The 23,000-nt window shown below is 51.7% G+C and overlaps 10 protein-coding genes across 10 annotated transcripts; 4 read left to right on the top strand and 6 right to left on the bottom strand.

Annotated features, from left to right (window-relative positions):
* Window positions 1–47: 47 nt before the first annotated feature.
* On the bottom strand, window positions 48–436 carry Pmar_PMAR020056 (hypothetical protein; the record flags this gene model as incomplete). Its single annotated transcript, XM_002779236.1, has 1 exon — window positions 48–436. A coding segment is annotated over one exon (389 nt), but the record flags the coding sequence as incomplete, so codon positions are not given.
* A 390-nt stretch (window positions 437–826) lies between these two features.
* On the bottom strand, window positions 827–3,565 carry Pmar_PMAR020057 (hypothetical protein; the record flags this gene model as incomplete). Its single annotated transcript, XM_002779237.1, has 10 exons — window positions 827–1,860; window positions 1,905–2,056; window positions 2,144–2,308; window positions 2,354–2,508; window positions 2,564–2,701; window positions 2,752–2,841; window positions 2,894–3,033; window positions 3,086–3,203; window positions 3,252–3,376; window positions 3,431–3,565. The coding sequence occupies 10 exons, from the start codon at window positions 3,563–3,565 to the stop codon at window positions 901–903; spliced, it is 2,178 nt and encodes a 725-aa protein (XP_002779283.1). The 3' UTR covers window positions 827–900.
* Window positions 3,566–3,778: 213 nt separating this feature from the next.
* On the bottom strand, window positions 3,779–6,984 carry Pmar_PMAR020058 (hypothetical protein; the record flags this gene model as incomplete). Its single annotated transcript, XM_002779238.1, has 12 exons — window positions 6,753–6,984; window positions 6,598–6,703; window positions 6,342–6,503; window positions 6,153–6,280; window positions 5,982–6,099; window positions 5,768–5,934; window positions 5,561–5,721; window positions 5,377–5,514; window positions 5,116–5,326; window positions 4,833–5,066; window positions 4,632–4,781; window positions 3,779–4,579 (listed from the first exon to the last, which is right to left on the bottom strand). The coding sequence occupies exons 1-12, from the start codon at window positions 6,942–6,944 to the stop codon at window positions 3,779–3,781; spliced, it is 2,568 nt and encodes an 855-aa protein (XP_002779284.1). The 5' UTR covers window positions 6,945–6,984.
* An 887-nt stretch (window positions 6,985–7,871) lies between these two features.
* Window positions 7,872–8,371, top strand: Pmar_PMAR020059 (hypothetical protein; the record flags this gene model as incomplete). Its single annotated transcript, XM_002779239.1, has 2 exons — window positions 7,872–8,219; window positions 8,270–8,371. The coding sequence occupies 2 exons, from the start codon at window positions 7,872–7,874 to the stop codon at window positions 8,369–8,371; spliced, it is 450 nt and encodes a 149-aa protein (XP_002779285.1).
* A 5,836-nt stretch (window positions 8,372–14,207) lies between these two features.
* Window positions 14,208–14,465, bottom strand: Pmar_PMAR020060 (Sericin-1, putative; the record flags this gene model as incomplete). Its single annotated transcript, XM_002779240.1, has 1 exon — window positions 14,208–14,465. A coding segment is annotated over one exon (258 nt), but the record flags the coding sequence as incomplete, so codon positions are not given.
* A 455-nt stretch (window positions 14,466–14,920) lies between these two features.
* On the bottom strand, window positions 14,921–16,850 carry Pmar_PMAR020061 (hypothetical protein; the record flags this gene model as incomplete). The annotated part of the gene is made up of 4 exons (XM_002779241.1): window positions 14,921–14,975; window positions 15,035–16,288; window positions 16,336–16,407; window positions 16,795–16,850. 4 exons carry the CDS (start codon window positions 16,848–16,850, stop codon window positions 14,921–14,923), a joined length of 1,437 nt encoding a protein of 478 aa, XP_002779287.1.
* Window positions 16,851–16,979: 129 nt separating this feature from the next.
* On the top strand, window positions 16,980–18,836 carry Pmar_PMAR020062 (conserved hypothetical protein; the record flags this gene model as incomplete). The annotated part of the gene is made up of 2 exons (XM_002779242.1): window positions 16,980–17,099; window positions 17,187–18,836. The coding sequence occupies 2 exons, from the start codon at window positions 16,980–16,982 to the stop codon at window positions 18,834–18,836; spliced, it is 1,770 nt and encodes a 589-aa protein (XP_002779288.1).
* Window positions 18,837–18,973: 137 nt separating this feature from the next.
* Window positions 18,974–21,035, top strand: Pmar_PMAR020063 (Bipolar kinesin KRP-130, putative; the record flags this gene model as incomplete). The annotated part of the gene is made up of 2 exons (XM_002779243.1): window positions 18,974–19,082; window positions 19,135–21,035. The coding sequence occupies 2 exons, from the start codon at window positions 18,974–18,976 to the stop codon at window positions 21,033–21,035; spliced, it is 2,010 nt and encodes a 669-aa protein (XP_002779289.1).
* Window positions 21,036–21,411: 376 nt separating this feature from the next.
* On the top strand, window positions 21,412–22,239 carry Pmar_PMAR020064 (hypothetical protein; the record flags this gene model as incomplete). The annotated part of the gene is made up of 1 exon (XM_002779244.1): window positions 21,412–22,239. The coding sequence occupies one exon, from the start codon at window positions 21,412–21,414 to the stop codon at window positions 22,237–22,239; it is 828 nt and encodes a 275-aa protein (XP_002779290.1).
* Window positions 22,240–22,678: 439 nt separating this feature from the next.
* On the bottom strand, window positions 22,679–22,961 carry Pmar_PMAR020065 (hypothetical protein; the record flags this gene model as incomplete). Its single annotated transcript, XM_002779245.1, has 2 exons — window positions 22,679–22,822; window positions 22,863–22,961. 2 exons carry the CDS (start codon window positions 22,959–22,961, stop codon window positions 22,679–22,681), a joined length of 243 nt encoding a protein of 80 aa, XP_002779291.1.
* Window positions 22,962–23,000: the final 39 nt, after the last annotated feature.

A 23,000-nucleotide genomic window follows, 5' to 3' on the forward strand; every position in this document is an offset into this window, starting at 1 on the left:
CCTGAGTCCAGAGCACCATCTCAAGAGTAGTGCAAAATGCTCCTTACGTGGACCCAACCCCACAGTCATATCCCCGCTCCATTGCCAGAGTGGCCGTAGTATACCTAGATCTAGCCGCTTTGATACCTCCCAAAGCCTTTCGTGTCGATTCTCGCAGGTCGCTGACGAGATCCCGGAATTCACCATTCACCACTCCTAGCTGGCGTTCCAGGTGCGATGCCAACTCCTCCTTATGAACTTTGTCTGACTCTAGTGCTTTGATCCGCCGCACAAGTCGGGCGATCTTCTCCTCCGTCTTGGCCAGCTGGCTTCTTTTGATGCCCACCTCCTCGATGGCCGTATCTCGTCGTCTCCGGTAATTCGCGACAGACTCAAACAGAGCATCAACCTTCTGTTGGAAGATTTTGCAGTTTTTGCCTGCGTCTCGAAGCTTCGCCTGAAACCGATACCATCACAGCCTCAATTACTGCATAATTTCATGATTAGACACTCTCAACCCGCAACCCTCGCAACACACAAGGCTCATTATTCCCCCGAATCTCAGCCTCGTCCCGGTTAATATTGTGATCGTCACGAACTCATCGTGATCCCACAAGGCTTGTGATCGTCACAGATTCCTTCCCCCAAGGAGTAGTACAATGGGCTATTCTTATTACCTGAAGCTCTGCAGCCTCCTCAACCGTCAATGGCGCTTCCTTCGCTATTGAGGCGGCCGACATTACCACTATTCAGTCAACAACCAATTCTTTTCTTCCCCCACTATGATGAACTCAACCACAGCTCCCTTTTCCGAAGCGATTAACCGTAGATATAACAGCAGCAAGCAATAGGACACTACTCATAAGAGTCACTGATCTTCACTTAGAGCAATCGTTCAAAGGCCTCATAGAGGCTCTAACGTTAACCGCGACTAGCGACCCAAACTTGCGCCTCTCCTGTGCTGCCATCATTACCCAAGACCAGCAGATCTTCATCTCGATACGCACAGTCCTTCACGTCCAGATTGTCACTAGATATCGGTCCAGTGAAGTTGGATGCTCCGGACCACATACCTCGGCTCGTCCATGTAAGGAGCTCTCCCTTGTCCGTTACCACAGCTGCTGCCCCATCAGAGGCCCCACAAGCTCCCACTGCTCTCCCGGACACTAGACCATAGGGGACGTGCAACTCGGACATCCTCACGCCGTTAACACTACGATACACCTTGCCGCTCTTCACTGAGTACTTCACGTTTTGAACAGCAGCACTCACAGGCTCCTCATGCATTCGACCACCAATAGCAGGGAATGACCATCTGTTATTGAACTCATCTCCCAGTACCAAGCTCGACTCCACCACATCTACTGTAGTAGGGTAGAAGAACGGGCCAGGCTCCAAAAGGTTTAGTCGGCTACTCTGGAAAGTCGTACAGGACTCCTCCAACAACCTTCGGTGCTCTTCCCCACCTTCCTCAACGAGGCCAGCCTTATTGTTCCAACCCCACTCTGTAGCACCAGCGGCTACAGCACAAGTATACCCAACTCCAAAGAGCCAAAGGGCGGCAACAACTGCACCACCTGCCTTATATATCCTCCAGGGTAGTATCTTCGCCTTGGCAGAGTTCTCACGGAAGGTCTTCGTCAGACTGGGCTTCTCCTCAGCTTGCAGTGCCCGACCCATAGCCAAGGTATCAGCTTGCATGGTGATACCGCGGCCAATACGATGGGGCCCTTCAGAGCCGCCGCTGTTACTCCCACCGTTGGGCGCTGCAGTAGAGGATGTTGATGAGGCTTGGGAGCCCTCTGGGATAGAACTGAGTGACTGCCCAAGTTCCCTCGTCTTCTGCTTGCGAATCATCTCAGCTACTTTAACCGAGCCAGTCTGATCATAAAAAGACTGACCATGACACCATACGTGTAGCATACCCGTGGAATGAGTTTGGACACCGGAACTTCTTCCTTAGTCACGGTGTTTCTGTGCCTCGTGTTTCGCTGCCTCTGCTCCTCATCAAGGCCCAGGACGTCAATCGACATGATCATTGAGAATTTAGTGGGAAGGTCTCCGTCCGGCTCGAGACCTGAACCAAGAAGGACATTACACTCCAGCCGAGCATCGCACAGGTTTATGCCGCCCATAAGACTCCGAGGGCTACCAAAGGGCTCACCCAAGCTTATGAAGTATCCAATGAAGAGGAAGTGGAGGAAGTAAATGATAGGAGTAAGGATGTCAACAGTCTCTAGCCATCCATCATGATCTCCAGGGACACCCCTCTCCATCCTAATGCGATACGTGATGTCAAACGTCGCGGCGAAGCCAGCTAGAATAGGACCTATTATGGCATCGTTTACGCCACTATAGCGACCAACAACTCTACCCGCGACTTGCAAGAAGGTAAGGGTCCAATGCTCCGGAGGCGACAACAAAAGATTCATTCTCTCGTGAATGAGGTTGAATGTTAACATGAGAAGGATGAAGATCCACGGACCCCAGAAGTTGTAGGCGATGAAGTAGAACATGAGACCCATGTAACTGAAGCAAGGACGATACCAAAGGAGTAGAAGCCGCGACCAAATCCTGCGCTTACCACAGCACGTTGACGAGCTGGTTGGTGCCGAGGACCATGAACACTCTCGCATAGGCATCGAAGCCTTGCCAATGTTCCTTCAATCGGTTGAATAAATAGAAGTGCTCCACGAATATGTTATAGTCCGTAGCGAGATCTCTGAAGTGTGTACAGCAATAACCACTCAGAAGCTGAACCTCCAACCGTACTCAGTAGCCGTATTGCTTCCCAGAATCCTCGGAGCTGCTTCTCTCAGCTCATTATCCTCCTTCGCCCGAGCTCCCTTCACAGGGACGTAACTGATAGGAAGAACGAGTCCTCTATTCATTGCGTTGAAACAAATGACGCTACTTAGACATAACCGGTATTCTGAACATAGTGTCGAGCCCCTTGCGTTCGTAGTTCCTCAGGTCAGCACAGGCTGAGTTAATCTGCTCCTGGCCAGGAACTGGCAAACGCATCCACTGCGTTAACAGACGGACGGCGAAGGTCTACAGGAGGAAAACGTACCAACTCTCCTAGTATTTGGAGAAGCGACCTCACCTGTGCTGTAATGGAAGCGTGAATAGAGAACCAGATGGACATGACCAGGAAGAAGACAGCACTAGCCAGGTTGAGGGCCCATAGGAAGATGAGCCACGACGGTGATCCTTCCTCCGGACTGAGATAGTGTTATATCAAGAAACACTAATCAGTCGACCCGACTCACGTTTTGGCTTCGTAGTAGAATCCCATGACGAATCCAAGAGTGAGGGTATTGATAACGAGGTAGTTATCCATCTTACCAATAGTCAGTTCGAATAGATCTCTAAGATCCTCTCGATACAGTTGGACCTGTCAGAAGCATTCAATCTACGACTCGCAGCAGCAATGGTCCTATGGACTCACTTGGTTAACCCTTAATTTCTGCAACTGGAAGATACGCTCCTGATTGAGCTCTCTGTTGTACTGATAGGTCTCCCTATTGTACATAAACAGCTCGCCGAGACCTCCCAGTACGGCAGCTACTTCTACGAACACCATATCGAAATTCTCACTAGCAAAGAGAAAAGGTAAAGACCGTACGCAAAAGCACCTACAGTGATGATGTCCATGACCAAGACCACCCCAGAAGAACGAAACATTCAGTAGTGTACGAAAGGCCAATGGAACAGTTAGCAAAGTGGGAAAGATTACCCGAATTACCCACTTCGTCATCATTGAGCTTCATTACTCATCTAAATGCCACCATCTTTTTCATTCGCTCTCTACAGTTACCTTCTGAATAAGCTGTGGATCTATCGAGAAGTCCCGGGCGACCACCGCTTCGCTAGTGTGCTTGTCATAACCCAACAGGGAACCATCACAGGCCGACACCCACTCTATGTCAGCGCCCTCCGTACCAGGAATCTCAGCTCGGCCTACTAGCCTTCCAGAAACCATAGACCATGCATCTACCTCAGAGTTCGGGAGGAGTATATAAGCATTATCCCCCGCCGTATGAACAGACAACGCATCGGCGTACCGCGATACGCCAGGATACCACTGAGAGGTCCTACCATTGTTGAAGTAGATCTGGCCATCCTCACGAGCTATGGCAACCCAGGCCCCTGTCGCGGACTGCGCTATAAGTCTAGGCTGGGGTGCGGACTCACCCAATGCTACTACCTCCTCCCCAGTAGCACACTGTATGACCTTCCCACTCGACAAAGCACCGAGTTCGCCATTCTCCAGGATGAATACATCATCAATGATGGAGTTAGTGAGACCACACTTACGAGTGACTGCAGAGCTAAGGAGTCTCGAGCCCAACAAATCAGCTGTGTAGATCTCACTACCAGGACGACAAGCAATAGACGTGGGGGAGTAGAAGGTAGCACTATCAAGCAGAGCTGGAGTGCCGTAGGACACCGGTGAGGCCACCAAATGACGGTTAATGCCCTCCCTCACAGCAGCGTTGCGATCACCAGTGGTATCTATCTTCGCCACTTCCAGAGCTGTGTCCACTATCGCTCCACACCAGCAGAAGAGGGAAACCAGACTGCCAAAGTTGGTCATCTGAAATGAAAGCAGCAACATTGTACACAAGGCCCTCAACGACTAGCCCTACCCTCAAGGGCATCCTAGACCGTGCCTCATTGAAGCGGTTATCCTCGAGCAAGTGGAAGCCCTTAGTTTTCTGGACCTCCTTATAGGCCTTCACCTTCTGCTCATACGTATCGAGCTCCTCCGGAATCAAGGAGAGGCCTCGAGCTCGACTCTGATGATACCAACAATACCACCAAGACGCCACATTCTACTACCGAACTACCTGCAATGCTTCATCCGGCATCTCCCACTGGACCTCGCCAGTCTCACAGTTGAGATGATAAGGCATAGTCTGACCGTCCTCATCGACGTACTCCAATCTAATCCAACCCTCTCTAGGCTGGAATGGAGTACCAGGGGTGCAGTCACCTCGGCCTTGCTCAGCTCGGACGGCACCCGCTAGGGCCTTTCGTTGGGTCACAAACTCGCTCTTCAAATGCTCCAGCTCCCGAAGCTCCTACAATAGAACAAATAAGCTCTCGGTAATCCACAGACAGAGCCGTTACACTATCGCTGAGGTGCTTCTGCTCCTTTTCCATTTCCCAATGCCTGAAGAGCCTTCCCAGACTTCGCTCGGTCGCCGTGCACTGCTTTCGAAGATCCTCAGAGATGTCAGGATGATACCCCTTCTTAGGATTCTCGAAGTTGATCTTGTCGCTGACCGGACCATAGGTATTGAGCGGACCGTCGTCAGGGAAACTGGGTAGGTTCAAATGCCTAAGGAGTACCACCTAGATCCCTATCATCACACCACGTTCCCAGCTTACCCAGCTTGCATATGCTTAGGCTGGGCCAAGGGCTCAGCGACCTCCTCCATGGTCTCAACACCAAAGCCCATAACGTCAATGCACCACACTGTAGAGAACTTCACGGGCAACCCCTTGGCATCAGGTTTGCACAGGTAACTGATCAGAGGTTTTCATAGGATGATACCGAGGCCATTGTTACTACATGAAGAAAGCCTGCCAGCCTCCAGCCAATATGACGGCCACAAGGCCAGTGATTGCTCCACCGAACTCCGTGATAGCATAGGTATCCTCCTTCTGCACTTCATTGATATACAAAGCAGTATCGATAGATTGAAGGGCGAGTGGTACGAACAACAGAAAGAGCTGCAAGGTAAAAGTTCAACATGAGCTCACGCGTCCATCGACTCACCATGACCATATTCTCCCGAGGGGTAAGGAGGGCATTGATCTGCATATGGATATATGCAGCAGTGAAGCAACATATAGTATAAGCATAAGCGGCCCATGGTTGGTTGAAGAACACTCCATAGTATGCCAATGAGAAGTAGGACATTGCAGTGAGCAACTGATTAGTGCCTGATCGAAACAAAGTAATACGACCATATACCTCTGAGGAGTATTACCCCAACACATGCAGACCCTGGCAAACGCCTCGTGGCACTGCCACTTCTTGTGCATCATGTTAAAGAGGTTGAAATGCGCCAGGAATACCTCCCAATCCGTGGTCAAATCAGCCACGCCCTGGAGGAGGACCAGCGGGTCTTATCTTATAGGAGTACTCCCGCCAGTATTACCCTGTTGGGTCTGTTTTTGTTTGCCAAACTCGAAGGTTGTGTCCTCAACTCCTTGGGGATATCATGACCATACTTTCGCCCTTGCTCGAACACAATAGGCACACGGAGCATCGACACGACACCACTGGCTGAAAGAATACAAGGTGATAAAATGCAAGCGGCGGGACTCGAACCGGGGTGGACTATTACATTCATAATCCTTCAGTCGGGAAGCAGCATCTGCAATCTCCTGAGCACTTGGGACTGGAAGCCTCAACCATTGGGTGAGTGCACGGACGGAGAACACTTGCGCGTTCACAGAAGCATGTAGGGCGAACCAGAGTGAGAACAGGAGGAATATGATCGACGTGCCTGAATAATCACTGACCTTATAGCCTCGCGGTACAAACAACAGCTTGCCACCAAGAGGTACCACGTTCGAACCCCTCTCCCCACCCGTTACTACCAAGCGATATCGCGTAAGCCCAGAACAGAAAGTTCTGCGTCGGTGATGGTATACGTCCTTTGTAGAACATCTCAATGCACCAGATTAACAGGATAACACTCACGGTCTGAACGGGACCACATGCTCCACAAAAACTATTCATTTCCCTATCTCACCGCGTAGTTGTCCATCTTTCCTATAGTAAGGCCGAATAAGTCATGAAGATCCTCTCGGTAAAGGTCAACTTGCCTAACACGCATCTTCTGCTGCTGGTAGAGATTCTTCTGTCGCAGCTCATTGTTGAATTTCCAGTTCTCTCGATTATACGAGAACAGCTCTCCACCGGCCTCCTTCGCGAACTCAGCCATGTGCCAGGATGAAGAGGATCAAGACAAGAGCAAGGCAACTGATAGAGCTCGAATACATTCCCCTCCCAGGATTCGAACCTGTGCGTGTCTAGGTCAACGCCAGCCACATATTTGGCCGATCAGGATCCCAGCTGAATCAGCCAAACCTTTACACCATCCATGCTGAATGAAACTTCCCACCTAATATTATTTCACTATCTTCTCTCTACCAGAGAAAAATTTATGACCTCCTACGAAAAAACGAGTAGACTCGGGGAGTAGGAGTTCAACCGCAGCCTCTGCGTTACCTACTCCCGCGGCCCACGTCCTTCTTCAGCTCTCATGGACGGCGCAAAGCCACAAAACGGCGACGCTTCATCTCATGCGCGCACGCCCACAATTAATGTTATTTTTCGCTCGCCATTTAAATAGAAAATGTACCCAAAAATTTTTCCCGAACCGACCTTAGGCTTCTTGCTAGATTGAATGAGGGAAGTAAACCCATTTCTAGAGGAGATGAATGCATAATATGTTTTCGAGAGGTTTTAAAGTTGATAAATGACTAAATCTTCGACTTTGAAGATTGTGGTGCTCCTTCTGACAGAGGCTCCCATCTGGGTGGGCGCACTAGCCCGATCAGGGAAGAAGCTGTTGAGACCTAGTACACCCACAGAGGTGAGCTGGAAGCGCACATTGTCAGCATTGAGAGCCATAGAGAAATGAAGCTACGAGGGTTCGAACCGGGGATCTTGAGTGTTCCTAGCAGCTCTCTCTGGTCACTACACCGACGTAGCCGGTGGCCAACCTCGATTGTCGACAGGAATAAGAACAACTTCCGACTTCTTGCAGGCTCCTGCCGACCTATCTGAAGACTCTTTGACCGGGACCGACCTCTCTACTCCCACCGAAAGAAAACAGGTGAAGCCACTCAACTCTTTCTATAATGCTATGGCCCCTTTTCAGCTGGAATTGGGGTATGAAACAGTCCAGAAAGACGATAAAGAGGTTCAGGCTTTGGCAGACGTTACTCTCCGCACAACTATAGAGAGCACCTCAGCAAGCGAGGAGCCTGATTACCGGGCTATTGACGTCCTTCTCAATCCTGACTTGCTGAAACAGGTGGAAAGGGATAATGCGGCTAAAGCCGTGCCTTTCAACAAGGAGGATGACATGAGAGACTACGGTAGAGAGCTCATGGAAAAATCACGTGCTCTGAGACTACAAAAGACCAACTGCGAAGCTACCGACCCCATGAGTTACTGGATTGCTCATCCGCACGGCGACTCGGGGAGATCAGTGAGCCACTTTGATGAACTATTCTGTTTAACTGCAGCACGATCTGACAGATAAAATGGACGGTGTCGCTGAAACTGGAGATGGATGACCCTGAGGATGGCTTCAGGATTAGGGAAGTGTCCAATTCTTTCGGAAAAAATTACGACCCGTAAGATCTAGCACCATCATGAAGTGTTCCCCATTATTTAGCTATCGACCATTCTGTGATCATTCACATTTTCTCTCCCACTGATAGTATAGTCGCTTCTCTCAATCTCGAAAAAGCGAGTCTTTCCTCAGGAAGCTAGCATTTCAATTCGAGAGGGAAAGATTAAGAACGTTAGAAGAAGAATCCATTAGGGTGATACTTCCTAGAGGATCAGAGACTGACTTGACAGATGAGGATCTTGAAGACTTATGCAGACGGCAAATTAAAAACTACGCTAACTTCGCAGCTCGGCGGGCCAAAGTTCAGCCTCCTTTCTTGGATCCCTATACGAAGCCGGAAGATCTCAAGGGGATCGTTATGTGGCTCCTAGGACACAACTACAGGACAGCTCCGGTTGACTTGCTGTCCAGGTGGAACCCACATGATGACCTGATGCCTAACCATAAGCTAACGGTCATAGGCAGACCTCCGAAACTCCAAGAACTAGAAGAAGATGTCCAGTAATCTCGACCTGGCGCATCGAATAGTGACACGTGTTGTCTCAATCAGCTTCATATCGATGGCGTCATGAGCTATCTTTTGTAGGTGTATATGATGTTTAACGCATGTTTATGTTAGAGTGATGGATGTTGAACAGCACGTGTTGAGCTCTCTAGTCCACTGGATGTAAGGTAGTCCACTTCTTGCAACCGCCCGGAGGTGTCGTACATTGTGATTCATAACGTTGGGATGGATGAGGCTCTCATCTTGACCCTATCTGAGAAGGGAGCTAAGTCTATCCATAAGAACAAAGCAACGCCCATACTAGGGGGAGGGGTACCGCTGGAAGTGGCAGTCGGTAAGGAATGATCGTCACCGTGGGAGAACACTGAGACTGAAGTTTTGAAGTTCCTACTTCAACACTTTCCTCCGGGGACGGGCCTAGGCTTATCATCCTTCTCACTTTTTCCCCGTGAATGAACATATCAACTGACAGACTTCACTAGAAATCGTTGACGTGGTGCTGAAGTATGGAATTGTTGCTACTCAATGTTGACTATGTTGATGCAGACAATACAGTCGACGCAAATAACAGTGGGGGAGCAAACTTCGATACACACTCCAGGATGAGAATAGGACCGAGGTATTCACCTGTAGTAAGAGCTGATATGGTATAGCATTCTGTTATCGCAAGTGAAAGATGGCGATTTTGAACAGCAGTCTGAGAGTTGTGTTCCCTACAATCTGAGCCGCGCCGATAACAACGATTGAACTATACTCACTAGCTCGACAGTCGTAATCATCATCGAGCACAAGAACCGGTGATGAAAGCGTTATTCCATGGAAAGCATGACGGTAACGAGCCCTATGGACAAGAATAGAGAGAGACCTGTCCATGTACTGCGAACTGATGATGATAGTGCGGCCAGTTTCACGCAGTAGTCGATGTATCTAAGCTTGGGATAGAACGCAGGTGCGAATGAGAATTCACGACGAGCTTATATGCAGTAGTTGAGCACAGCGGTTGATTGTGAGATGAGGAGGATAGAACCCAGCGAGGCTAGTGGAACGAGAATCTCGAGGAACCAAGGAGGAAACTCCTCTTGGGCTCATCCCTGGACCCGACTAACATGCGATCCTCAGTTCGATCCGCTGAACAGTGTTTAACGTTTAGTAAAACACACACTATTCTTTAGCGAATAGTGTTTAGTAAACACACCAGCCAAATCGGCCCGGGTTAGGGTGTCCAAGCCTAGAGAAACGAGAGCAATTACATCCAGGATGATCTCGTGACAAGAACGGCAAAAGCAACCGATACAGCCAAGGACCCATTTAGCGTCGAGAAATAACGTTCCCCAGGGTTTGATAACAATGGTGAAAATTTTCCTAATAAGATGACATTCACACCGGAAGCTGATTGAAAAATGTTCCTAGCCATGTGGAATATTCTAAATGAGTTCCCCTCGGGAGCATTATAGGTTCCTGGATGATTCTCTGGATACAACAACCCACCGATCGCTTGACGCGAGGCCACATTCTGAAGGTGGAACGTATGGGCCTCTAGACAGCTGCTGCACCTCACAGAGTAACGCGTAGTATCTACGGCGGAAGACAGGTCAGAATATTTTATAGTAATCTGCCACTTCCGTTTAGCTTCTTCTCCTCTCGCTAGCAAACACTCTTCCTCATCCCAAAAAGATCCACAGTTCTTGGCTCGATAATATAGCCAATCACGGAGTCCTTCTTGCTTGTTCGCAAAGTCGCCGGCAACGGGCATGCAGTACCCACATATGCTATCACATAGGGAGGCGTCAGTCCCAAGCGTCGCCTACTTGCCATCACCACTGGCCCACCAAGACTTGCAAACACACTTGCCCGTTTGCCCAGTAGCGTCTGTAGTCGTGCAGTCTTCATCAGAATCACATCTAGCATTCTCATTATTGTTCCACATGGGCTCACTTCCTCACCTACGACCGACTCTGTGAGACTTAGCCGCGACGGCGCATCGGCTATATGCATCGAGGAAGCCACTAGCACACAGCTCAGGGTAGGGTGACACAGCACCGATGACGAGCGAGAATAACCGTCGACATCTGATCAAATCACTATGCATGAACAGATTCGATGAGATATCTGTGCCCTCTCAGATCCCGCGGTGGTGATAGTGGTAGTAGTTTCCAGTCTGGCACCATTTAGCGGCCTAATTCGACCATATGCTGTTTGGTAACGGGAAGACAGCAGATAGTAGAGCACGAGCAGGCTGATAGCGATGACGACAAGAATGAATTCGATGTGCGGTAATAACAAGTTGTTGATGATGAAATTCTCCTATAGTAGCAGTAGGATACCCTACTTAGGTGAGCTCTCATGAGTATTGCATCTACAGTCCGGTTGGCACTCTCTATCGCCCTCGCACGCCTCTCCTTCCCTTTTCTGTGATACACACACCTTCCTCCAGTACGGGTCTTCACCATTGGTAGGGTCATCGGGGCAGTAATAGCCAACATGCGGGCAGTCCATATCGATCGTGCAAAGCTATCAAAGAGGACACTTCACGAACTCCTCGGTACCCCAAGCCTCACCGAAACGTCCTGGTCCACTGTACCTGAAGTTGATCCTAATCAGCATCTGAGATTTTCATGGTATCAGTACTCGAGGCACTGCCTCCAATATAGGAAGCAGGTTGGCATGTGGTGTTCACACACCGTTTCCGACCGCTGATGCAGTCCATATCAGTTCGGCAGGCCATCCCGACCTTCTTCCTATCCCGACACACCCATACGGCGGCCCCTTGCCCTCCCGGCTGAGGGGTCGGCGGTGTGTCGTCCCACCAGGCAGCTACACACGAACCCTGACCAAACCTCTGCGGCATGCGTGGCTCCATTGTGGGTCTCACTTGCACTCTGTCGATAGCAGTGTAACCTGTACAGTTATAACAGGAGTTGGACGGATGGCAAGTTTGGTCCAAAGGGCAATAGTTCTTGCTCAAGTCGCCCTTGCAGTTAGCCGGGCTCGGCTGGACACATCTGTCAAGGTAGCAGCAGTATGGGAAAACACGCACATGGTCAACCACATGTGTTGGTGACAACATGGGGGGATTCTTGCTGGTTTATGTATACTCCTACCCTAATTCGTATGTGAACTCCCATAACTACCAAGGGAAATTTCCGAGCTCGGCTGAGGATAGCGAACGTATATTCCAACACTGGGGCACAGAGACGCCTCGCTGAAGCGATGACTACTTATGTTCAACGTGATCAAGAGCAGTTTTCCATCCACACTCTGAACAGTCACCATCTGGCTTGCACGTTCGGTCCAACGAGCAAAACTCCTTCCCCCCATCTTCGTGACAGATCTCTCCCTAAACGTTATTATTCCCTTGCTCGACTATCGAGCCGATCCTTCAGAGAGTCTCCCCTCCAACAGAGGGTATGAGGGGTTAACGATCCCCACCTGCAGCTCGGGTGCCGCACAAGCATCAGCTATGGCTGGTGACACATCTTCCGTCAAGTCTCGGCACACCGAGAGGTTGAGGCCTTCGTAGACGCCCTACGTGTATCAGCAGGTCCTCATGATAGTTCGATAACAACACACAGTTCACTTGGAGTCTCCTCCGACCTAGCATGGATTCACCCCGTGTGACTGCGCCCGGGGCGAGCAGGGTTTGGGCACGATAGAGTTGTGTTGGCAAACCTGCATTGCTAGCAGTATGGAAGTGTGAGCCTGTAGCTATACCCGAGAACTCTGTCTGAGTGAGATGGCCATCCGTATTATCATCTAACGCGAGGAAGAGATGTGACAGAGTAAACGCACGGCCTAAGGGGTACTCCCCCTGCACCTTATACCTAATCAACGCCTTCACTAACATCTGTCCGGTTCAACCATTGAAGCTATAGTACAGACTCATATAAAACTTCGGTCAAGTGAAATAATATAATAACTCTGATATTCCTGATGGAGTTTCACCCGTGATACGAAGGACGCTACTGAAAGTCATATCTCGCAATTCAATTGTCGGAAAACCATTTTCTCGCCGGTGGCCGAAACATATACGTCCTATACCTTACCTGGAGTATCGCACCACGCCACTTTCGATAGGCGAAACTCCATTATGAAGTTATTTGTAATATACAATCGAAGGCTATGACGGGTCGGTCATTTCCTAACAAGCTCACCCTTCAGAGACCCTCTGGAACTCCTCATAAGATATCGGGAAAATTCTGTGACTCGGTTGGATCTAAAGACACAGTCTTAATCATCGTTGGCCCTAACAACTGGCCACCTCAGTCTCGTTCAGCTCAAGTTCACTTTCAGTTGCTACCCTCTCCAGCTGACTGTACATCTCTACCACTGTCTCGCCGCGAGTGAATTCCGACTTGGGGATTGCCGGGTTGAAGGGGGCGACCTCGGTCCACTTGGGAATTTGTCTGATGGGCCACCGGTGAGGGCACTATTATCAATATGCTCTACTTAGGCGCCGGAGCCACTAGGCACCCTTTACCACCGAGATCCCAAATACATCGTGGCTCAGGGCAAAGGGTCGGATGAGGGTAGGTTTCGCATGGGCGATAACACACCCCTTGGCCCGAGCCACACACACTCGAGACGCCACACTGTTCACCGTAACTGTGGCGTCAACTGGCAAGCTGATAACGCGGTTGTTGGGCACCCACCCGACTTCTATCATGAAGGGAGGGGCCTCGCAAGTGCACACGGTGGGGTCGGTACCACTACACTGGGTACACGTACTATCAGAGGTAGGGCAAGGTCTGCAATAGGATACGAATGGCTAAACGTGATGCTCATCAGATTCCCACTTCTCCATGAGATAAGATGACGGTAGGTGTTCCTTGCAGTACTCCGACTTCTGCGACAAGCATGAATTACGCTCGCACTGGTTGGGCAGGAACTGTGCTATCGCCAAGAATGGCAGCACTCCGATCCCTGAAGAGGTATTTGGTCGCCGAATGGAGCTCTGCCACCTCACCCGGGTTCGAGGAAAGCAATATGCATTTTAAGACGCGCCGTTGTAACATATTACAAATGAGAACAGTTGAGGTATCAGGAGATTCACAACAGGCTTTCTCATGACGCTATATGGATCAGGTTGATAACAAAGGTTGAATAATTAACATCGAAATCCAACCAGTATCAAGTTCGACGACTACCGACAATCAGAACCCTGTGACCATCTCCATCAACGCGACATGACAAGTGTCTTCACAGCAAATTGAATGATCTCTGCACGCGTAAGCATGGATACAACTAGGAGTAGGAAGTGACATAGCTACTAGTCACTGACAATGTAGGGACTCTCTCACTCTCACTACTGGTCACTAGTACTGAAGGTGACCGAGAACGGCTTCCACCCGAGGAGGTAACACTAACGCTAGCACTACGACTAGAGTACCCTGATGAGTCCGTTACTGATACACTGCTCGAGTGACTGATCGACGCACTAGAAGCAACAGTAACCGAGCCTCTACCATAACTCTGTCTCGAAGAATAAGACCCCCCGCTGTATGTCACAGATCTCCTCGTAGGGCTCGAATAGCTCCCACTGGAAACCTTCGAGCCTGTTCGAGAGCTCCTCCGCGATGCATCTCCTCCGGACGACACTGTAGCCGAGCCGGCAGTATAGCTCTGCTCCGAATAGGTTCCCATGGCAGTATTGGTCCTAGACGTACTACTATCGTACGTGTACCGGGATACACTACCTCTACTACCACTCTGCGTCTCCGGCAGACTCGATCGGCTCACCGAAGACATCGTTGCTTTCCTTATCATGATAATCGGAGGCTCCTCAACCACTTTGGAAACCCTCTGGCTCGAGAGTCGACGCCCAACACCAACCGACGTACTAACTTTACTCGTATTCACTTCACCCTTATGGGACTCCGAAACCATAGAGGCCCTTCGAGATCCTCTCACCAAGGGCCAGGCGGCGAGCACTTCCCCTACCTCCTCCGTGGAGAGCACTCGAATGGCTCCCACCCGACCCAGTACATCTAATACGAGTCTCGGACTTTTAGGCATTTTACTGCCCAACTCCTGACGGAGCGCTTCATGACCATTAACATAGATCGACAACACCCCAGTGGTCCTCTCTACCACTACTGTCACCGAATCTTCAATTTTCAGTTCCCTGGCCCAATCCTTTTTGAATACTTTGTCGGGCCCAACCCACCTGCCAGCCACCGCGACACTGACCAGATCATATCCCACTATAGCAGCCTCCGGTGTGTCTATGGCAGCATTCACTTCCCTTGTGGTCCTACCGCAAACACCAAAGCCCGGGCCCATCGTTTCCGCGGCATCCGCGAGTTTATCAGCTGGCAACAGTCCAGCTATCTCGCATTTCCACACAAGCCTGTCCCCATCCACGTACGGCTTCACCTCGCTGACAGCCCAAGACTGAGCACCATCTCCGCTCAGTTCTACACTACGTAGCACATAACCGTCGAACCTCGCCTTTTTACCATGTAACAGTGGATCCCACAGGGCCCGGTCTAGCGAGACCACCTGAGCATCTCCTTCCGTTTCCAAGTTCCTAGCCGCCGAGGCTGCCGATAGTGACCCAGGGGACTCTGGGGCCTCACCATCCAGCTTTAGCCCACGCCGAGCTTCCAGAAGAGAGCTGCTCATGTCCTGTGAAGTGTGTCGTTCTAATTCCCTTGTGGGTACCCCAGGCTGGCCCGGTAGGACACTAACAACATAGCTACCCGCCGGTTCACTCTTCTTAGTAGCATTGAGTATAGTCTCCCGCCACTTCGCCATGAACGCCGACTCTTGCTTCGCTCCAGTATCCTTCTTCCGCTCAAGAGGCTCCATCACTTTCAGCACTGCATCAGACACTTTCCTCATTGGCTTGATAGTGCTATTACGAGACACCGACACTACCTCCTCACTGCCCTTCCTCTTCGACTCTGTAGGGGCGGCTGGGCCTCGACCACTCTTAGCCTTCCGTGTGGACTCCCGAACGACTTTACGAGACACCACCGCTGGCCTTCCCCGTACCGCCACTTCAGAGACTGGCTCTTCTTCCACCTTCACCACAGGTCTTGAAAGTATCTTCTGCGATGCCGTTACTGCTGCTTTCATTACACCAATCGGTCTCGCTTGTGCAACGACTCGCTCAGGAGATAAGGACCGTGCCATAGTAGGGCTACTACCACTTTTCCCTGGACTCCCTATGTTACCCGTAGGGGAATAGGCCCTACTGGACACTGGTGAGGCCCACTCCCTCTGTACCTCTCCAGGGTTCCGTACGTCCATTCGAGCGGCCGTGAAGACCTTACTCGAGAGAGAGCCCGGCCGATGCAACTTCGACTTTGGGTCCTCGAGAGCCGTGGCGAGACGCCGTACCATCTCAGTGCTACTTCCTGCGTTGGTCGGTCGGATCTCCATAGACATGACTATCTCGCCAGCCCTGTTCTGGTATCTAAAACCCATTTGCATACCACTACAGTGAATGCGCTGTTCCCGTACTTGGTGATGTAGAATGCCTCCATCGGGACTTGACCGGCCATCGACAAGTGGCCCAAAACGAAGTCCTGGACTCTGAAAAAGGAACAAAATGACTGCTCATAGTCAAGTCCCTCCCCCACTTCTCCCGAGTGACGCTCTTCTCAAATATAGATCGTATAGTGAACACCACCACGGCATGTGAGCCCGACCGAGGCAATGCTGACTGTGGCCGTGATGGAGTCGGGGAGGGGGAGCGGCGTCTAGGGGGCGACGGAGAAGTGTGGTTGGGCGGGGTCATCCACCTAGCACCAGGACGATCCCTCAAGAGGGAGCTCAACAGGGGCCTTACCGTTTCTGAGGCTGGCCTGCTGGCCGCCATGGTGGCCTATTAGTCGGGGACGTGGCCCGCCTCGGGGACGGAGTAAAGCTAACAGCACGAAAGTCTCTACGTCGTCCCCTCAACCCCTCCCCCTCTACTACTTGAAAACGTTCTTGCCTGCTACCGGCATGCTCCGTCCACGGACGTTGGTGGCCATCTAAGTGACAACTACAGACTTACCGTTGAATCTCTTACCCTCACAGCGTCTACAATATCTTGCTCTCTTGCTTTCACTTACATTTCCTTTATTTTGCGATCCGTGGTGCAACTTCTTTTTTCCTTGGTGATGTCAAGCCATGACGACACTGTAGCGCCCTACGAGTCCACAGGTGCCTCCAATGAGGCATACGAGACGTTCATAGAGCAGTTCATAACTCCAGAGGAGGAAAAGATGAACAGGGAAAGGGTAGTACTGCAGGGGGGAGGGGGCAATGGTCGCATGGACATTGACAACCTCCTTGGAATCTTTCCAACTTGACAAGAGTTGCTTTAGGCAGGGAAGAACAAGTCCATGCGGGACCTTCTAAGGAGACCAAGAGTGAAGAAGACTTCCACAGAGGATGGTACCATCGGCAAGGAGGGCGACAACTTTATGGGCATTTCCACTTCCTCTACCGCCGTCCCCGAGGCCTTCGAGGGCATCGTTGCTAGCTCGAGACCAGCTCCGGCCATGTCAAAGGCCCCGCCCTGGTGGCGCGAGGGTGGCTACGACCCCAACCTACCTATGCACCTCATGCTTCACGAGGAGCTCGTGGACTACACCAAGTGGGTGGTCCTCAACGACGATGAAGTGAAGGCAAGGGAGGAGTTCGTAGCGAGGATCAATGGGGTCTGCAAGGATCTCTGGCCACAATGCGAGCTCAGGGTCTTCGGCAGTTTCCTTTCTGGTCTGAGCCTCCCTAGTGGGGACATCGATCTTTCCCTCCAGAATGTGCCTGTTGGTGCAGTAGAGGCCGTCCGAATGCTCTCCGATAAGCTCCTCAGTCAGGGCCAGCTGAAGGAGTTGGAGCTACGCGAGACCGCTCGAGTGCCTATTGTCAAACTCGTGGACGTGCTACCTCCACACGTCGAAGTCGACGTCTCCGTACAAGACAACTCCACAGGAGAACCGGATTCCTCTGATACGACCAAATTTGTAATACGAGAGGGAGTGGAGAAGTACCCGGCCTTTAAGCCCTTGATGATATTTCTCAAGACCTACCTCGCCTCAAGGAAACTCAACCTTACCTTCACTGGAGGAGTCGGCAGCTACTTGGCCGCCTGCTTGGTCATCGCCTTCTTACAGCAACATCCGACCTCGTTCGGCTACTCTCACACAGCTGAGGGGGGCGAGAGCCTCGGGCACCTCCTAGTGGACATGTTACAGTGGCTCGGCCGTGACTTACGTTGCGACATGTATGGCCTTTCGGTCACTAACGGTGGGCGAATGTTCAGTAAGGCGGAGCGACGCTTTGACGTAGTGAGCAAGAGAAACCATAGTAACGATATCATCTGCATGGAGAGCCCTCTGGAGCCTTCCTCTGATATTGGCAATAAGTGCTTCCAGTGGAGGACCGTACGAGCGTCCCTATTCCATGCCTCGATGACCCTATGCGACTACGTCCACCACTGGGACCAGAACCGGGGTCGTAGTCTTATACAGCCACTGGTGATGGGCAGAGGCTCGGCCGAAGTGGAGGCGATATTCGAGCGGTACCACGGTGAGGGCCGAGACGAGGAGATATCGGGGGACAAGCCTATGTCTAAGCCGATGAAGCTGGCGATGGACCGGACCACTTCCACCACTATTGAGAAGGAGATAGAGCAGATTCAACACTTTACTCCGGCGGCCACTGGTAGTCCCTCCTCTCGAGGTAGGGTCAATAAGTCGGCCCACCCGCTGCGAGCGGTCCCGACAGCACCACCGCGAGAACAGACGTCGGTCCACGTACCTAGGCCGTTGGAACCGGCTGGTCGTACGCAGTATAGGTATCAGCGTAGTGCGCCCTACGATAAGTATCAATACCACTCCACGGCCAATTCTCGGAATGATGACGGGCAGCCATCAGGGCCTATTAGGGATGGACGGGCGCGTAATACTTTCGACTTAACGCAGCGAAGAGGAGGGCCACCTCCTGCTCCCCCAGGAAGGCTGTGGGGATGAGAGGGCCGAGGAGCCGTTGCCGTACATTGTAGTCTATTACTGATGATATCATTGAATATAAACTCTTCACTCTACTCTGAGTTCGTCAATCTCTATAGGGCTCACGATAGCACAGTATCATCCTTAGTACGAATACAATGGAACCTGACAGCAACTCTCCAGCTCAAGTCGGCCCTGGGGCCGACCGCGATTGCATCAAAGTGGCAGTAAGGCTGCGGCCCTTGCTAGAGGACGAGATCGCGAAAGGTAACCTCTTATGGTGATATTTGCAAGCGATTCGTGACCTTGTTCGTCTCAGGTGTGACTCCAGCGTCGTGGCATACCTCAGGCCAGTCCATATCTCTGCCTATGGTAGAGTGGCGGAGGGCATCACAACGCAACAGTGTGCGAACACCAGAGGCCAACCCCACACCTCCTTGCTCTGTAAGGAAACATGAGAGGAACACGAAATATCAAGTTGAAGCTGACCACGTCTTCACCAATGAGTCCACCGAGCAGGTCTATGCGGCCGTTTTCAAGGACACTGTATCGAATCTTAAAAGTGGCCTCAACGGGGCTCTGTTGGCCTATGGACAGACAGGCTCAGGAAAAACCTACTCCATGTTTGGCTCCCGTATAAACGGCCGAAGAACTCGAGGGATCCTTCACTTTGCAGCTGATGACATATTCGCGTTCATTGAGGCCGATCCCAGCAGAGAATACCTCGTGAGGATGTCCTATTTGGAGGTCTACAATGAGAGAGTAAATGACCTACTGCGGCCCTTTTCTCCGGACAGTCGCAACTTGCCGGTTCGGGAGGACACCAAGGGGTCGCCTGGGGAGTTCTACGTCGAAGGTCTCAAGGAGAAGATAGTCCGTAGCAGCGCTGAGATCATCTCTGCTTTGGAGAGGGCGGAGGATCGACGTCGAGCGGTGGCAAGCTCTCAGTTCAACGAGATCTCTAGCCGCAGTCACGGTATGTGCTTTATCAAAGTGGAGAGTAGCAAGGGCGCTAGCGGCGCCGAGGAGGAGGTGGTGGAGGAGGAACTCACTCGAGTAGGCGTCTTGTGTTTGGTGGACCTGGCGGGTAGTGAGAGGAGCGATGACATCACCAACAGACTGGAGACCTGTAGTATCAACAAGAGCCTCTTCTTCTTGAGGGAGACCATCAATAAGCTCTCCTCATGGAGCCTCGAGAAGGCAACGGTCCCCACCTCGCCGGCCCCTCACATCTCCTGGAGGGACAGCAGACTAACTCAATTACTGGTGCCGTTCCTTTCTCCCTCGGCAGGGGCGAGATCAGCGATACTCGTTACGTTGCATCCTGGCTCCCAGAGGTCGGTCATAGAGCACTCAGTGTCTTCCCTACGCTTCGCCACTAGAGCGGCCACTGTGGCAGTATCAGCCGAGCCAATGGTGCATTATGTCTCGGCAGAACACAGCATGATCGCTAAGCAACGGGAAATGATAAACGTGTTGCGAGCTCAGATAGAGCAGTTGAGATCAGCATCTCCTGATAAGAAGACTGAGAGTCCTTCGAGTGGCGTCAACTACGTGTCTGATAGTCGCGACTTGGACAATATCGTCCTGAGGCTCCACCAAGCCGCTAGCAATCTCAAGCGCCGTCAGGGGGCACTGGTGGGCACGGCAGAGCATCTCCTGGAAAGGATGGACCAGGAGGGAGACGATACCCAGGAGGAAGAGTTCTCACATGACGAGGGGTCACCTTGTGTCGTGTGCAACACACGCCGGAGGCTGCTGACTGTGGTTCGCCGAAAGTCCCAGCAGAGCGCTCCTAGGAGGGGACCGCGAGGCCCACTGAGGGGGGACGATGTCAGTCAGCTACTCTCGGATATAGACTTCCAGGATCGCCGCCAGAACGACAGTCCTAGCGAGACCACAGCAGACGTCTCGGATGACTCGGGCGTGGCCACTGCAGTTTCTGAGACCAGCCCCCACACGCCAGAGCGTGTCGCGGTCAACAGTAGAGTCGAGGTGACGATCCTGAGACAACAGTTGAGGCAGGCGAAGAACGAGGCCGCTGAGGCCAAGAAGGAAATCCAGCGGCTCCAAGACCAAGCAAATGCGGAAGCACTATTGATGGAGAGCTCGTCTCTGGCAGCACCGCAATCGTCTCCACGTGAGTACTTTACCAACTACGGCGCGATCCGTATGCCAGTGATGCGGCTCGGTGGGATGCTGCCTACGAATTCCCCATGACCTTAGCGCTAATGTGCTCATTTGTTGTTGAACTAGAAGGGATCGCGTTGGGCGGTGGATACGTGGGTCGCTGGAAGGGCGTGTTGGTGTCTATTTGGCATTTTGTCCGTTGTCATGCTATCACCCCGAAGTCTCGCCAGGGAGATTTATACAAGGCAGATGCAAGGGAGTGGTCTTCTAGGTTCTTGTAGAGATCTCACTCAACCGCAGCCTACAGTAGTTCAGAAAAAGACAGAGAGTCCCGCGCCCCTTCCAAGGTGAGATGAGCAACAGATCGTCATCGTGTGGGCACGTGTTCATTGCGATCAGATATGAAGACGACCAGCCAGCGGGGCTAACCAAGCGGCGAGCAGACTGTGATGGGATGTCGAGTATCATGGACCACACTGTCGCCCAAGAGGCATCTCCAATTGTGTCGGTACCATCACCCTTCAAGAAATTCATGCCGTCTGAACATGAACCTCCTCGAAGAGGGAAGAGCCATGTTGGTCCCGACAGCGCTCGGGTGGAATTTGAGAAAATGAAGAAGCTGACGAAGCCTGTGAGGGTGTCAGTGAAGGACGTGACTAATATCGGCGAGGATCGCGGCACTTCCACGAGGCCTTCCCGGAAGATGATGTTTCGGCCCCACGAATCGCCTGTAACACAGCTGGGCTTGTCGCCTAGAGGGAGTCGTCTACGTGGTGAGGAAGCTCTCAGTATCGCTGGTCGGGCGAGAGCGTCACAAATCATCAACCCGAGTGACTCAAGAATCGTCCTCAGCCTTCGAACGCCAGTGGGAGGGCCCGAGGCTTGGGCCAATGCTCAGAAGATACGAACATCTCGAGTCTTCGACAATGATACGGACGAGGCTGAGTTGATTGCCAAGGTTGGTAAGCGGACTTCTGCCAACTACACCAACGGCGTTCTGGGGAGCAGTCGAGCTATGGCTAGCGCTCTCGGTGGCATACGAGACAGAGATAGCATCTCAGTGCAGCGAATGCCCTCCCCTGAACGAAAGACAGGCAAGCGTATCGTCCGAGCGCCTCTTGGCCTTGGACAGGTCAGAGTGGTTCAACCGATCGTGCCGTTGCGGCGTAGGGAGTTCCCGAACCGCAGTTGGAGCTCTAGTAATCCACGCGTTATCGGGGGTGCTCCCAAACGAGAATCCTGGACTTGGTCCATGAAGCCTCCTTCTCCTCCTAGACCTATATCGAGTAATTAAGACTATCGCCTTCATCACTATTTCCCATTGTATGTGCTACCCTGATGTGTTGTTCGAGATCGTTGACTCGTGTTCGATATGAGGGGTCAACACAATACTGACACTAAGTCACTCGGCAAACTTGATACATTGGGTCTCTTGGTGAATATCGTGACAACGTTTGGAGCAATACAAAGTACCACATCTAACACACTGGTATTTGGCTAGAAAGAGGCACACGCTGCAGATCTTCACTGAAGGGTATCGAGATTCCTCAACCTCGCAGTTTTCAAATGTGTCCACAGGATTGGCTGAAATGAACTGAGAGCTGCATTGAGCTATTCTGCTTACGATTTTTTTCGGCCTCCGCTCGGTCCTCAATAAGAATCATCTCCAGTGTCCTTCGCTCACGTTTGGTCCCAATAACGGAGTGTTCTGACAGGGAGGATCCACGAGCATGTCAATAGGCACCCTGGGAACCTCGTCCGGATTGTGGCACATCGCTGTCATCACTCGGGTCTCCAATGTCGTCAGCAGCGTCGTACGTGTCCACTGCCCCCGAGGCCTGGTCACGCTCCAGTGCCAGTAGCCGAGACTCAGCAACCTGAGCATACGAGTGCGAAGCCATTGTGTGACCAACGCACTTGACGCCGCGTTTCATCATCCACCCGCTTAATGGCTCCTCCTATACGTCTCGCCCGCTCGCTCCGCCTGGCGGCAGAGCCAGCAACCTCGACGAACATGCCGAACACAACTGCCAGGCGGTCTTGTTACTCGAAACA

This window comes from Perkinsus marinus, assembly GCF_000006405.1.
Source record: "Perkinsus marinus ATCC 50983 genomic scaffold scf_1104296947650, whole genome shotgun sequence".
Classification (NCBI taxonomy): Eukaryota; Perkinsozoa; order Perkinsida; family Perkinsidae; genus Perkinsus; species Perkinsus marinus.